The sequence below is a fragment of the Pygocentrus nattereri genome, chromosome 20 (genome assembly GCF_015220715.1).
Source record: "Pygocentrus nattereri isolate fPygNat1 chromosome 20, fPygNat1.pri, whole genome shotgun sequence".
NCBI lineage: Eukaryota > Metazoa > Chordata > Actinopteri > Characiformes > Serrasalmidae > Pygocentrus > Pygocentrus nattereri.
The window spans coordinates 6068184-6082847 of record NC_051230.1 but is presented as its reverse complement, the minus strand read 5'-3'; the positions used below and the strand labels follow the sequence as shown (position 1 = coordinate 6082847).

Below are 14664 nucleotides of genomic sequence, written 5' to 3'. Positions count from 1 at the left end.
CTGAAGGCCACATGAAGTTTGGAGGTCTGTAGTGATTGACTCTGCAGAAAGTCGGTGACCTCTGCGCACTATGCCCCTCAGCATCCGCTGACCCCACTCTCTCATTTTACGTGGCTGACCACTTTGTGGCTGAGATGCTGTCGTTCTCAATCGCTTCCACTTTGTTATATTCCACTGACAGCTGACTGTGGAATATTTAGTAGTGAAATTTCACGACTGGACATGTTCCACAGGTGGCGTCCGATCACGGTACCACGCTGGAACTCACTGAGCTCCTGAGAGCGACCCATTCTTTCACTAATGTCTGTAGAAGCAGTCTGCAGGCCTAGGGGCTCGGCTTTATACACCTGTGGCCTTGCGAGTGACTGGAACACCTGAATTCAATGATTTGGATGGAAAACTTTTGGAAATATTGTTTATTTCTCCACATTGCTAATAATCCCAATTTCTACATTATAAGATTTATTGACTTCACTATGTCTGTAATCCTACAGAAATAAGTATTATATTTCTCCACATTGCTAATCCAGGCAGATGTCCCAATTTCTATCTTAGATACTGCATACATAAAAAAAAAAAAGATATATGGATTGTCCCACAGTTGCCTTATCATAACGTCCCTATGTTGGAGGCCTGACATTATTGGTGCAAATGCAGCGCCTCCATTCAGTGTTTCCTCCACCTTCCTCACCACTAAAATACATACACAAGCCCTGCGTAGGCTAGAATGCCTGAATGGTAGTGCTAACTTGGCTCTAATCAGTTGCCATAAACAGCTAATTATAGGTCATAATTGTAGTGGCTTGTCTTTTTATTTATTTTTATTGTGATGCTCTTCCCTTAATGAATGCAACAGTTATTCTGAGCTCTCTGACAACTGTGTGTTTGAGCGTGCTGGTGTCCATTCTAGTTATTATGGGCTGTCCTTGCCTGAGTGAAAGCAAGGACATTCTTGCGATGGTTCTTTGTGGGTTTTGTTGCTGCTGGACTGTGAAACAAAGGCAGTCTTTCACTATGAGGGAGCTTATCACTCCTAAAGCCGGCACACAGACACTGTGCGTGCATGAAAGCCCAACAGCCACTTGTATGGACCACTAACTGCAGGTCAAAAATGTTGTTATGAGGAAGACAAGCCAGGTTTAAAGCATTTGTCACTGCTATAAATGTCAGCCCATTATTCCGATGTTATATTTGGATGCATTATAAGTTTATTGTTTATGTAAAGGCAGATAACTTGACAGTAATTGACTATAAATAGATAATTACCATACAAACTTCATTCCAAAAGAGGTGTCACAGTGTGTGAGAAACACAGAAGGCAGTGATTTGTAAATTGTTTTACCTGTATTTAATGGAAAAGCGTACATCATCATGATATTTGATGTTTTGCCTTATGGACGCTATAGTTTTTTCGTAAATGTATCCTCATTCCAAATATGTAGCCTATAATATGTTTCAAAAAAGTCGGGACAGGAGCAGGTTTACCACTGTGTTGCATCATCTTTACACTTTTGGGGCCTGAAGATACCAGTTGATCCAGTTTTGAAAGCGAAATGCTTTGGCATTCTTCAGTTATACAAGTCTTCATCTGCTCAAATGCATGGGGCCTTTGTTGTCATGTTTTGCACTTAATAATGTGCCACACATTATTATTATTATTATTATTATTATTAGCATAATTATTATTACATTCAGTATAAGACAGGCAGGGCAGTGTAGCGCACATACACTCTCTGATTATGTGGCCCCGCTGGTCAAACATGTACAGAAAGTTTCTTAGTGTCATCATGTTGAAATGAACATGGACATCCCTAAAAAAAGACGTCATCTAGAAGGCAACATATCGCTGCTCTCAGAAGAAAAACCTAATTTCTCCGTTTTTGTCGTTTTTTAGGTTTTGACAGAATTTTGAAAATGCCTGTTGCTCTTTACAATGTATGTACATTTTATGATAAATGGACCAAAAGAAGCAGCACAGAATTACTTGGAAAAACGTCTGGTTCCATTGACTTACATTGAAAGTAAAGTAGGTTTTTTTCCTTCTCTGGTAAAGTTACCATTTTGGAGATACAAGGTTTTGTTCCCACAACAGCGATACGTTGATCCAAAATTTTCAGTGTAAATGGTGCATTCACTAAAAATGTTTTCACTAAAATCCCCCACCTCCAGGTAATACAGTCTTAGGGGCAGTCGTGGGCTGGAGATTAGGGATCCAGCCTCGTGACCGGAAGGTCGCCGGTTCGATCCCCAGAGCCGACAGCACATGACTGAGGTGTCCTTGAGCAAGACGCCTAACCCCCAACTGCTCCCCGGGCGCTGCGGATTGGGCTGCCCACCGCTCCGGGCAAGTGTGCTCACTGCCCCCTAGTGTGTGTGTGCTCACTAGTATGTATGTGGTGTTTCACTTCACGGATGGGTTAAATGCGGAGGTGAAATTTCCCTGTTGTGGGACTAATAAGGTTCACTTAATCTTAATCTTAATCTTAGCTTGTATGCGTGGATGCAACAACGCTTTGTTAAAGTGTTCCTGAACCCATCTGGTGATTTCCATCACAGAAACATGCTGGTTTTTAATGCATTGCTTTCTGAGGGGTTGAAGGTCACATGCATTAAGTTGTGGTTTTTGCCTTGCAGAGATTTTTCTGGATTCCATGCATCTTTTAATAATTTTATGCATTTTAGAGCTGGAAATTCTTAAAATCCTTGCAAGAACTTATGCAAATATAAGTGGATCCATAAATCACTGCTTTCTGTTATTACTTGCATTTCACATCCTGCCCCAGCTTTTTTAGAATTGTTTCTCCACATTACTAATCCAGGGAGATTCATGTCCTAATTTCTAGATTATTATTATGTATCAGCATCAGTAGACACAAATAAAAATATCGAGTATATGAATTGGCCCACAGTTGCCACATCATTACATTTCTGATTTTAGATGCCTGACATTATTGGTAGAGCTTGGCTGGCACTAACTGATTTGAAACTTAACAGCCATACAAATGCAGCCCCCCTCAATTCAGTGTTTCCTCCAAAACCCTAACAGTTAAAACACATACACATGCCCTGCGTAGGCTAGAATGCCTGGATGGTGTAAATCACTGCTTTTTATTTTTAGCTTTTTATTATTGTTTCTTGTATAAAAGATGTTAAAATGTTACCATATCACTCAAAGGTGCGTGTCCATGTGTAAGAAGGAGAGACTCCTGCTAGGCCTCATGGTTTGGCTCTTGTTGTGTCTCAGGTGGGGGAAGTTGTTGCTGGGCTTTAGACAGGAAGAGGGAGCGCGGGGGTTTGTTGTGCTTTTTTGGCTGATAACATCAGTGTGGAACCTCTGGGTTCTGCTGCTGTAACACTGTTTATTGTGATGGAAAGAGGCAGACTGAAGTGTGTGTGTGTGTGTGTGTGTGTGTGTGTGTGTGTGTGTGTGCGTGTGTGCGTGTGTGCGTGTGTGTGCGTGCTGTGGATAAGGGGAGATGACTGAGTGTCGACAGCCGTCTCTCAGCCCTCTGACAGGAAGTGACAGAATTGACACCACTGGCCCCAGGTGGCTGATGGGATACGCATCCTTGTCTTCTCATTACTCAATTCGCCAACAGACAGGCCACCACACACACACACACACACACACCTCTTACCAGCTGTGCAGGTATTTTTGTTTCTAATTGTTGGATGAGGTTTGAACAAGAATAGCGCCTCTACAGATTCTACAGGAGTCTTCACCCAGCAGATCTGGGACCAGGTCACAAAAGCACCACCATAGTGGTATCATTCTCCGCTCCAATGTCAATATTTTCCATCGAATATCATCACTCTTTACCAAACATCAGCATGCTCCACCTGAAGCACCAACATTCTCTACCAAAATGGTAACATATTCCACCAAAGTAACGGCATTGTCCAGTAAACACATCAATCTCCACCGAAACGCCATCATTCTCCACCCAAGCGCCACCATCACTCTTCACCACATATCAGCATACTGTGGCTGAAACACCAACATTCTCTACCGTATGACAACATATTCTACCAAAGTACCAACATTCTTAAACAAACACGTCAATCTCCAAAAAAACAGCATCATTCTCCACCCAAACGTCTACATTTTCCTTTAAACACCTTTACTCTCCATCAAACCTCAACACTCTCCAGCCCAAACGCCAGCATTCTCTGCCAAAATGGCAAGGTTTTCCACCAAAGTACCAGCATTCTCAAAAAAACACATCTTTCTCCACCAAAACATCCACCCAAACGTCTACATTTTCCTTTAAAAACCATCATTCTCCACCAAACATCAACATACTGAAGCCAAAACATCAACATCGTCTCCCAAAATGGCAAGATTTTCTACCAAAGTACCAGCATTCTCAAACACATCATTCTCCACCAAAACACCAATATCTATCATCACAAGATCACAAGTTCGATCCTTCATTGATGATGCTGCAGCCATCTGTGGCTGGGAGTCCTAGAGAGCACAACTGGCCTCGCTCTCTCTGGGTGGGTAGGATTGCCCAACTTCTCCCCCCCATCACTCAGCGCCAAGCCCGTTCAGCCGTCCAATGATGTTGCATGAGCGGTAGTTCGAAAAAGACGCGGTGGTGCTTCACAGGTCACAGAGGATGCCTGTGCTAGCCTTCGCTCTCCTAGAGCTGGTGGTATCGTGTGATCGGGAGAGTCCTAACCAGTGGGTGGACTTGGAGACGACAAAACTGGGGAGAAACTTAGGAAAACACTATTCCCTACATCAAAACACCAATATCCTCCACCAAAATGCCATCATTCTCCACCAAACACCAACATGTTAATGCTGGCATTTGGCAGTGATATTTCAAATATCTCAAATAGCCCAAATGAAGAAGTATGATTGGGGGCAGAGCATTCTAAAGACTTCATCTCCCACAGGTTAGGTTTGTTGGTGTGGAGAGTGTTGAGTTTGTGTTTTCTGGGTCATAAAGTCTCAATTCTTACTGACCTTTTATTCCAGGCAGGGCCCCTGAAACCAAAACTCTGAACCTGAAGCAGGTCGGTGTGGAGCTAAATGAAGATACAGGGAAAGTCATAGTGGCTGCTGATGAGCGGACCTCCATGTCAAATATCTTCGCCATCGGCGACATCGCACAGGTACGCAAGACCACACCTTAGAAGCATTAACGAGGACAGATACTCCACTAATTAACCGTTACCAGCAAACATAGTCATTAGGATGATTGTGGTTCAACACTTTCCATCTCTTAATTTCATTAAAGTTGGAAACTACTAGTGATGCTCCGATCCCAGGAACGCGTGGCTGTCACGCTTCAAGCGAATCTTAGGAAAACAACGTAGAAAATACACTCCCACAATATTTCGCCTAACTACTCCGAGAAGGTAATAAAAGATATCGGTTCAGATTGTAGGCGATTATGCACAAATCATCAGTGAAATGTTTTCCCTACAGAATATTAAAGTACCTGACAAATAATTAGAGCAGTCAGTCAGACTGGATCATATATAGTCTATATTAACGATACTGCAAAATGGTCATTTGAAAAAGAATATGCCAAAAAAACGTCACACGATAAATATGAAGTAATTGTACTGTAGTGTTAATTTGCTGTCCAGTACTGTGGTCTTCATTTACTTAATTATCAATAAAAACAGCCTTTTTAGTACAAATCATTCATTTTATTTATTCTTGGGTTCTACCAGTGGTTCCCCATCATGATCTTATGATCTTACACTTTTTTTGAGTCTTGGTTCCTTTCAACATTCTTCCTCGTACAGTTTTTTTTTCTTTTGGTTCCACCTCATTATCATAGAACTGTCATAGAAGAATTGTCATAGAATTGTTTTTTTTTTTTGGAACTTTGTTTTCTTCCACATGCTCTTAGGATTTTTTTTTTTGGTTCTTATCAATGGTTCCACATCATAATCTTAAAGATTTTGAGTCTTGGTTCCTTTCAGTGGTTCCACCTCATTATCTTAGAGCTTTTTTGGAATCTTGGTTCCTCTCGCTGTTCTTCCTCATGCTCTTTAGTTTTTTTTTCTTGAGTCCTGGTTCCTCTCAGCATCCTTCCACATATTCTTAGGGTTTTTTTTATTCGTGGTTCCTATCTGAGGTTGCACATCATGATCTTACACCTTTTTTGAGTCTTGTTTCCTCTCAGTGTTCTAACTCATGGCCTTGGAGCTTTTTGAGTCTTGGTTCCTCTCAGTGTTCTACCCCATGATCTTGGAGCTTTTTGAGTCTTGGTTCCTCTCAGTGTTCTACCCCATGATCTTGGAGCTTTTTGAGTCTTGGTTCCTCTCAGTGTTCTACCCCATGATCTTGGAGCTTTTTGAGTCTTGGTTCCTCTCAGTGTTCTACCTCATGGTCTTGGAGCTTTTTGAGTCTTGGTTCCTCTCAGTGTTCTACCCTGTGATCTTGGAGCTTTTTGAGTCTTGGTTCCTCTTAGTGTTCTACCTCATGCTCTTAGAGCTTTTTTGAGTCTTGGTTCCTCTTAGTGTTCTACCTCATGATCTTGGAACTTTTTTCAGGTTCCTCTCAGTTTTCTTCCTCATGCTATTGTTTTTTTTTGGTTTGTTTGTTTGTTTCTTAACCATATATGTGAATCTTATGTGGTTCCACATAAAGATCTTAAAGCTTTTTTGAGTCTTGGCTCCTCTCAGGTGTTCCTTTTCATTATCTTAGAGCTTTTTTGAGTCTCTGTTCCTCCTGGCATTCTTCATGCTCTTAGATTTGTTTGTTTGTTTGTTTTTCTCTTCATTTTAATTCTTGGTTCCTCTCAGTGGTTCCATCTCATGATCTTAGAGCTTTTTTTGGAGTCTTGGTTCCTCTCAGTGTTCTTTTGTTTCTCTCTACATGGTCATATCTGTCTCACCAGTCATTTGTCACGTGTAGGCTGGGCCTAATCTTGGTATCACTCCTGCTATAAAAATGCATCTGTCCACTGTTTTCTGGGGCTGGCTAGGTGTCCAGAAAGGATGTGTAGCTCTCAAGACGCCCTCCCTGAGAAAAGGAGAGTGCCTCCCTGAGAAAAGCTGAGCGATGGACTGACCACCCCAGAGTCCAGACCTCAACATCACTGAATGTGTTTGGGACTATGTGGATTATGAGATGCAGAAAAATGCTGAACTACTAAGCCTCATCTTTGGAGGTGGGAAGAAACATCCCTGCAGATTTTCCCAAAGAATAAAAAGAAAAAAGAAAGTCTCCTGAAAAGAAAGAAGCCGTTCTAGAGGCCAAGAGTGGACACACTGAATACACTACTGTTAAACGTTTTCTGGAAATTGTCCTGATTCTTAATGGTCTCTGACTTTTGCACAGCACTGTATCTTACCTGCTTTAGTATCTATGAAAACACAAAGATCAGATCAAGTCGGGGGGCAATAAAACTGCATGGGAACTTCCATAGAAGCTACTTATTTATTGCGAAATGTATACAAGAGAAAAGGCATATACCCTCAGTCAGGTGGCTGCTACTGTACAGACAGACGTCTATTGATATCTGTGTTGTGCTCTGTGTTGTGAGGTTATTGCCCTGAAACAGCCAGCAGGCTGTATCACATATCCGTCCTGTCAGTCATCCCGAGCAGCTGTGTGATTACTGGCACGGTCAGAAATGCCTCTTTGAACGGCGGCTCGGAGGAAGCAGCTCTGCTCTCCATACCTGACATTTTTCCGATGAGCAGAACAGTTTTTTCCCCGTTCATACCTGCCATCCTGCAGCTTTAAAGAAACGGGGTGACCTGCACCTGGTAACACTCGACAAATACATGCTGCAACACACACAACTACCAGCAGCCTTCCCTTCTCTCTCCTCTTTCCCTTCCTTTCATTCCTTCTTTCTTTACCTCGCTTTCTGTTGCTTGATTGTTTTCCAGGCTTTCTTCCTTTCTTTACTTCACTGCTTCATTTTTTGTGTCTGTCTTGCTTTCTTGTTTCATCTCTTTCTCTGTGGTTGTTTATTTCTGTCTTTGTTTTGTTTACTTTTCTCGTTTTTCTTTTTCTTTTCTTTCTTGTTTTATCTTCTTGCTTTTTTCTTTCTTACTGTCATTTATTTTTTTCTTTTCTTTCTTCTTTGTGTTTGTGTTTGTTACTCTTTTTCTTTCCTCCTCTTTTTACCTTTCTTTTCTAGTCTTTTTTTCTACTTTTTTCCTTTTCATTCCTTTCTTTCTTTTTTGTACTCTTGTTCTTAGTGTTTGTGTTCTTTGTCTATTTTATTACTTTTCCTAATTCTTTCTTTCCTTCTTCCATTTTCTAATTCTTTGTTTTTCTTTCTTACCTATTATATTTTCTATTCATTCTTTCTTTCTTTCTTTCTTTTTCTTTCCATCATTTCTAGTCTTTCTTTTTTTTTCTTTCTTTCTTTCTTTCTTTTTCTTTCCATCATTTCTAGTCTTTCTTTTTCTTTCTTTCTTTCTATCTTTCTTTCTTTCTTTCTTTCTGCCTTACTATCATTTCTAGTCTTTCTTTCTTTCTCTTTCTTTCTGACTGTCTTTTCTCTTTCTCTTATTTCTTTCAAATCGTTTGATCCCACATCATTAAATTAAAATTATAGTTTGATAAAAAATTGAATGCACCATTCATTCATGTTCTCTGTGCATGACTACAGACACTTGCAGCCGTCTGTGCTTTGGCTGTCATCCAGTGTCAGAAACCACATAATCAAGTCTATTAGCAATTTAATCACACACCTGGGCTTGCAGTTAGCACACTGCTAATTGGTGTACATAGGCCTCCATGTGTTGTTAGCTTCATTAGCCTCACAAGAAAAAAACCTCAGCGAAATCTAAAGAAGCGTGTTTTAGACAACTTCAGGCACGTCTTCGTCGATCGACTACATCGGGGTAAAGTCGATGGCGGGGTAAAAAAATGGGGTTTTTTTTTTTTTTTTGGTCAAACTTTCACTTTAATGTTTAGCCAAGTTTTCTCTGTCTGTGTCTCTTTCACACAAACAGTGTAAAATGCTGGGGGGGGTTGTCTTGCACAGCCGGATGTACGATGATCCCGTATGAGTCAGTTTTGCTGCTGTTTGCCTGCAGCTCTGAGCGCAGGTCTGGTTGCCTGGCGCTCTTCCACTCCTCCACTTTAATCCTTCATGTGACTGACACCAACATTATGTTCAGGCGATAGTGATCTCCTGAATGCGTCTGATCTTCCTAATCAAACTGCTAGCTCTGCATCTGTTCTCAGTGCAGCAGAAACATGCTGAATCCAGGAGAGGCTGTATTCTGTGGTGATTTTGATGGGAGATGACTCAATAATGTTTTATTGTTTGATAACGATAGAAAAGGCCAGAAGTATCACTTACAGTGGAAGCGTGTGTGAAAGCAGTATTGTAATTGTGATGTGTAATGTAATACTTAACTAGCCACTCGTTCTTCTCTCAGTTCCGTGATATGCCCATCTAGATTTACTGCAAAATTAATTTTATTTCATTCTAAATATTTGTATTAATTCTTGCTGTACGTGACCATTTCTCAGGTATCCTGGTGGTGATATCAGCACATGGTTGCACGACATCACAACCATGATGAGTTCTTCACATATGAATTGATTGTATTGACTGGTTATGAAACAAGTTTTGTTTATATACGACATCAATCTTTTATTATTAAATATTCATTTATAGTCATTTCGAATAAATGTCTATAAACGTAGCGTATAGTGCAGAGGTCACTGATAGGCAGACCGCGGGTCGAGTCCTGATCCAGACACTGTCTTATGTGGACCTGGACCTGTAACCGATAAACTATGGAGAATTATTTAATTTTGATGGGGTGGTCCTGTTTTAATCTACAAAACTTTTCTAGCCTTTGCAGTAGCTTTAGCGGCCCGGGACACTCACAGACCAGTCGCATGTGTTGTAAATTTCACGCATGAAGCTACTCAGCCAATCAGATCTGTGCATTACGATGAGCACCGAGACTCGAGCGAGTGATGCACACACAGGGCGAAAAGAGAAAACTGACCATAAATAATGTTGAAATTTGACTGAATTGGACTTTATTTGCTCTGATATTCGGTTGTCGACTGTATAAGGTGTTGATATTCCTACTAGGCGACTTCAGCAAGTTGGACATTATGATGTTCCGGACGTTTGATTGCGGAAATTTTCTCTAACTTGGACCTTATTGAATTTTAATTAAAGATCCCTAGTCTAGACCATGGAAATGAAGACACGCAGTGCTTTCCAGAGTCCTCAGTGTTTATCTCTGCTGTTTCTCAGGGTCGTCCTGAACTGACCCCTACTGCCATCAAGGCAGGTAAACTACTGGCCCGGAGGCTAGCGGGTCACTCCAGCCAGCTGATGAACTACGACAATGTGAGTTTTACAGAACTTCTCACTCCGACCAATGGCTGTTTGTTATGAAGCAAAAGTGCTGCACCAGTTTGATGAGTTTCATTTATGCTTAACTGTGATTGTTTTTCCAGTGTTTTGTTTGTGATGGTGAATAGGAGTGTAATCAGGTGTGCGGGTGTGTTCCAGGTGCCCACTACAGTATTCACTCCACTGGAATATGGCTGTGTGGGTCTGTCAGAAGAAGAAGCAGAAAGAAGATGCGGCAAAGAGAATGTAGAGGTAAAATGCTAAAACTGTACGCAGTAGGGATGAATGTAGGGGTGGGAGGTGAATACTGGTACGATGATGTCTCATAATATAAACTTTACCTTAAGCCCAAAAACAGCACAACATAAACATTTACAGCACATTTTAGACCAGAAGTGGTAACTGCACTACTGATGTTCGTCAGTGCAGCCTGTTGTCCAAGCGTAAACAACAAGACGCTCAAGAGGACAAAATCAGTACATGGCCTGATTTTGTTGTTGTTGTTATATTTGCTAATTGTTTGTTTATTTTTGCTATTTTGTTATTATTGTTTTCTTTTCCATTATTATTAACAACAACATTTATACTACTACTATTACTACTATGAATATTAATAACAGTAATCATAGTGATATCAAAAATAACAATAATAACTAACAACAGTAGTAAGAAGTAGTAGGGATTGTCTAGTTTTTGTCGTTGTTTGTTGTTTATATTATTATACAATTACTATTGTTATTAGTAATTTTATTATTATATTTGGGGCAGTCGTGGGCTGGAGGTTAGGGATCTGGCCCTGTGACCGGAAGGTTGCCGGTTCGATCCCCAGAGCCGACAGTCCATGACTGAGGTGTCCTTGAGCAAGTGGGAATTGCGAATGTTTCTACATTTACTAAACGTGTTTGGATCAGTATCAGGATCGGTATCGACAGATATGCAATGAGAAATATTGGATATTGGCGCAGAGTTCCAATATTGGTGCCTCACTAGATTTTACATGGATTTCTCAAGCCCAAGTTTATGTACTTCCGATTTTCAGTCATTTTCCAAAGACATAATAGTTCTGGGGAGCACTGTATGTACATATTTGTGTGGTGTGTGACTTCATGCACACCTCAGCACTTCCACACCTGCACAGCTCTGAAGCTCGAAACGTCCTGAGAGGGGCGTTTCCACGGGCAGTGATTGACAGGCTGGTAGAGGCTTTGATTGACGCACACAGTGGCCGACGACAGACGAACGGCGATCAAAACCGCCGCTTCTTATTGGCTCTGACAGGTGTGTGTCTGGGCTGCCTGCCTGTGTCAGCACGTTCGCGGTTCAGTGTGTGACGAATTCGATGAAACGCACATTTCAGCCTCTCTGCTTATCGAAGATTTAAGTGGAGGAGCAGGAAAAACTGTTAAGAGAGCAAACGGACACTAGAGCAGACAGGAAAAAAGCACGTTGAGGAGCAGCACTTAGTTCAGCAGCCGAAGCACGGCCTGCTGAAATGGTTATCTGATAGGAAACTCTTACAGGTGTCTGTGTTGCATCATGTTTTATCAGTTTTCAAATCAAGCTCAGGGTGAAAGACAAAAACACAGGCAAAATACGCGACGGCTGTTACGAGGGATGTGCAGTGTGATGAGATGTTATCGTTATTGAGATAAATTACACTGCAGTATGCTTCTCTGAGCGTATGGTTTAGCTCCTTAGCACTTAAAGAACACTGGCCAACTGCATATTTTATTGCAGACAGCTTAGTTAGTTCTGTTTAAATGGATTTAGTCACATTGAATAAACTTTTACACATTTGTTGAATGCATTTTATGAATTCTGGCACTTTTTTAATCTCTTCCAACCTGTTCTCTCGTTTCAATGTGACTTCACACTGTATAGTCGCCGGCACTCTGAGGACCGAATCAGGGAGTGACTGGGCTGTGCGATGCCTTCAATTTGCTGTGCTTTGTGAATGAGTCACTTGCAAGACGCAACAGAAGCCGAGAGACGAGAGGCACACAGACCTTTAATTCAGTGTTTTCAGACTCCCGGTTTGGAGCCCCTGCACTGTATGGTTTAGTGCTTTTTAAGGTGTTTTAACCAGGTAAACCACAGTTTTGCACTGCAGGGGTTTCAGGACTGGAGCTGAACTCTGAGCAACTGCATGCAAGCTTTACATTACCAATGCCACAATGCCAAGCGTCGGATGAAGTGGTGTAAATCATGCCGCCACTGGACTTCCGCACTAGAGCAGTGGAAACGTGTTCTAAGGGGTGATGTATCAGGCTTCTCTGTCCGTCAGTCTGATGGAAGAGTCTAGGTTTGGCGAATGCTAGTAGAACATTACCTGCCTGACCGCACTGTGCCAACTGTAAAGTTTGGTGGAGGGGGGATAATGATATGGGGTTGTTTTTCAGAGGTTGGGCTAGGCCCATTGGTTCCAGTGAAGGGAAATCTTCATGCTTCATTTTGGACAATTCTATGCTTCCAACTTTGTGTTAACAGTTTGGGGAAGGAGGCCCTTTTCTGTTCCAGCATGACTGAGCCCCAGTGTCCTTAAAGGCATGGCTGGGTGAGTTTAGTGTGGAAGAACTTGACTGGCCCTCACATATCCCTGACTTCAACCCAACTGAACACCTTTGGGAGGAACTAGATAAGAGATTGCGAGCCAGACCCTCTCGTCCAACATCAGTGTCTGACCTCACAAATGCTCTTCTGGATGAATCGGCAAAAAATTCCAACAGACACACTCCAAAATCGTGGAAGCTGCAAAAGAGAACCAACTCCATATTAATGCCTTGGAGATTTAGAGTGGGATGTCATAAAAGCTGTAGATGTAAATGTTTATGTGATGTAATTGTGTAAATGAGGTTTTTCACTATCACGATCACTGTGAAAACTGCTGCTGCGCGCGTATGAGGTTATTGTAACTGGTTTTCCTTCGAAACCTGCATTTTCATGAACTTTGTAAGCATGTAAGTGATTGATTGAGCTCTGTGTTGCGGTTGAACAGGTCTATCACGCCTTCTACAAGCCGCTGGAGTTCACTGTAGCTGAGAGAGATGCCGGTCAGTGCTACATAAAGGTGAGGAGGCTTCACTGTGTTCTTCACTGCTGCAGAATAAAGCCTCACCCGCTCAGGCTAACATGCCTTTATGAGCTTTTGTGTGTTTAACACGTTTCCATAAGTATCAACAGTGTATGTGTGTTATTTATGTGCGTCTAGAACGGCATCAGAACAGCTGCCGCATATATTCGTTTACCTGATGTTCTGTTTTACTCATTTACCTTCCTTTTTCTTTCCTGCCTTCCGTCTTTCTTGCCTGCTGTTTTTGCTTGATTTCTTTCTTGTTTTTGTTTTTGCTCTTTCTCCTTTTTATTTCCTTTATTGTCTTTCCTTCTTGTTGGCTTGTTCCCTTTATCTCTGTTTTCTTTCTTTCCTTCTTTTCCTCTCTCTACTTCTTTTTTCCTCTCTCTGTTGTTTCTTTTTTACTTCCTTATTTCTTTCTTTCCTCTTTTTCTTCCCTCCTTTTTCTTTTTCTTTCTTTGTTTTCTTCTCTCTCTCTCTCTCTCTCTCTCTCTCTCTCTCTCTCTCTCGCCTGCTGTATTTGCTTGATTTCTTTCTTGTTTTTGTTTTTGCTCTTTCTCCTTTTTATTTCCTTTATTGTCTTTCCTTCTTGTTGGCTTGTTCCCTTTATCTCTGTTTTCTTTCTTTCCTTCTTTTCCTCTCTGTCATTTCTTTTTTCCTTCCTTATTTCTTTCTTTCCTCTCTTTTTCTTCCTTCCTTTTTCTTTTTCTTTCTTTCTTGCTTGCTTTCTTTGTTCTCTCTCTCTCTCTCTCTCTCTCTCTCTCTCTCTCTCTCTCTCTCTCTCTCTCTCTCTCTCAGGTGGTTTGTGAGGGGCATGGTGATCAGAGAGTTTTAGGTCTGCACTTTACTGGTCCTAACGCAGGAGAAGTGACTCAGGGTTTCGCCCTCGGCCTCCAGTGAGTTTACGAGCTCCGTCAACCAGAGCAGTCATTAATGAATGAATGGTTGCCTGCATTGTCTTTACACAACAGCATTTGGTGTTCCTTGGGTTTATATTCTGAGTCAAATGAATTGAGTAATTAAAAAATAAAAAACTGCGTAGATAGATTGATGGGCAGACATACTGTGGTCAGGCTGCCTGTCTGTTGTGATAAATTATGATACATTTTTCTGAGTGTGTTATCATCCGTCCTTTTGCTGCTTAGTTCATAAACATGTACACCAGTTATAGAGAGACTGTAACACCATGCCACAGTGTTGTTATATCTGTATTAATACATATGTTTCTATTCCATGTCTGAACAGCTGAATAAATACATACCACACATTTCAGTTTTA

At 41.4% G+C, this 14664-nt stretch overlaps 1 protein-coding gene across 2 annotated transcripts in view; it reads left to right on the top strand.

Moving 5' to 3' along the window:
* txnrd2.2 (thioredoxin reductase 2, tandem duplicate 2) overlaps window positions 1-14664 on the top strand; it is a 40667-nt gene that overhangs the window by 21035 nt on the left and 4968 nt on the right. For both annotated transcript variants that reach the window (XM_017711159.2, XM_037531821.1), the window contains exons 12-16: window positions 4988-5124; window positions 10215-10310; window positions 10476-10568; window positions 13312-13383; window positions 14185-14282. In XM_017711159.2, the coding sequence (XP_017566648.1) occupies window positions 4988-5124; window positions 10215-10310; window positions 10476-10568; window positions 13312-13383; window positions 14185-14282 (496 nt within the window). The remainder of the gene's footprint in view (window positions 1-4987; window positions 5125-10214; window positions 10311-10475; window positions 10569-13311; window positions 13384-14184; window positions 14283-14664) is intronic.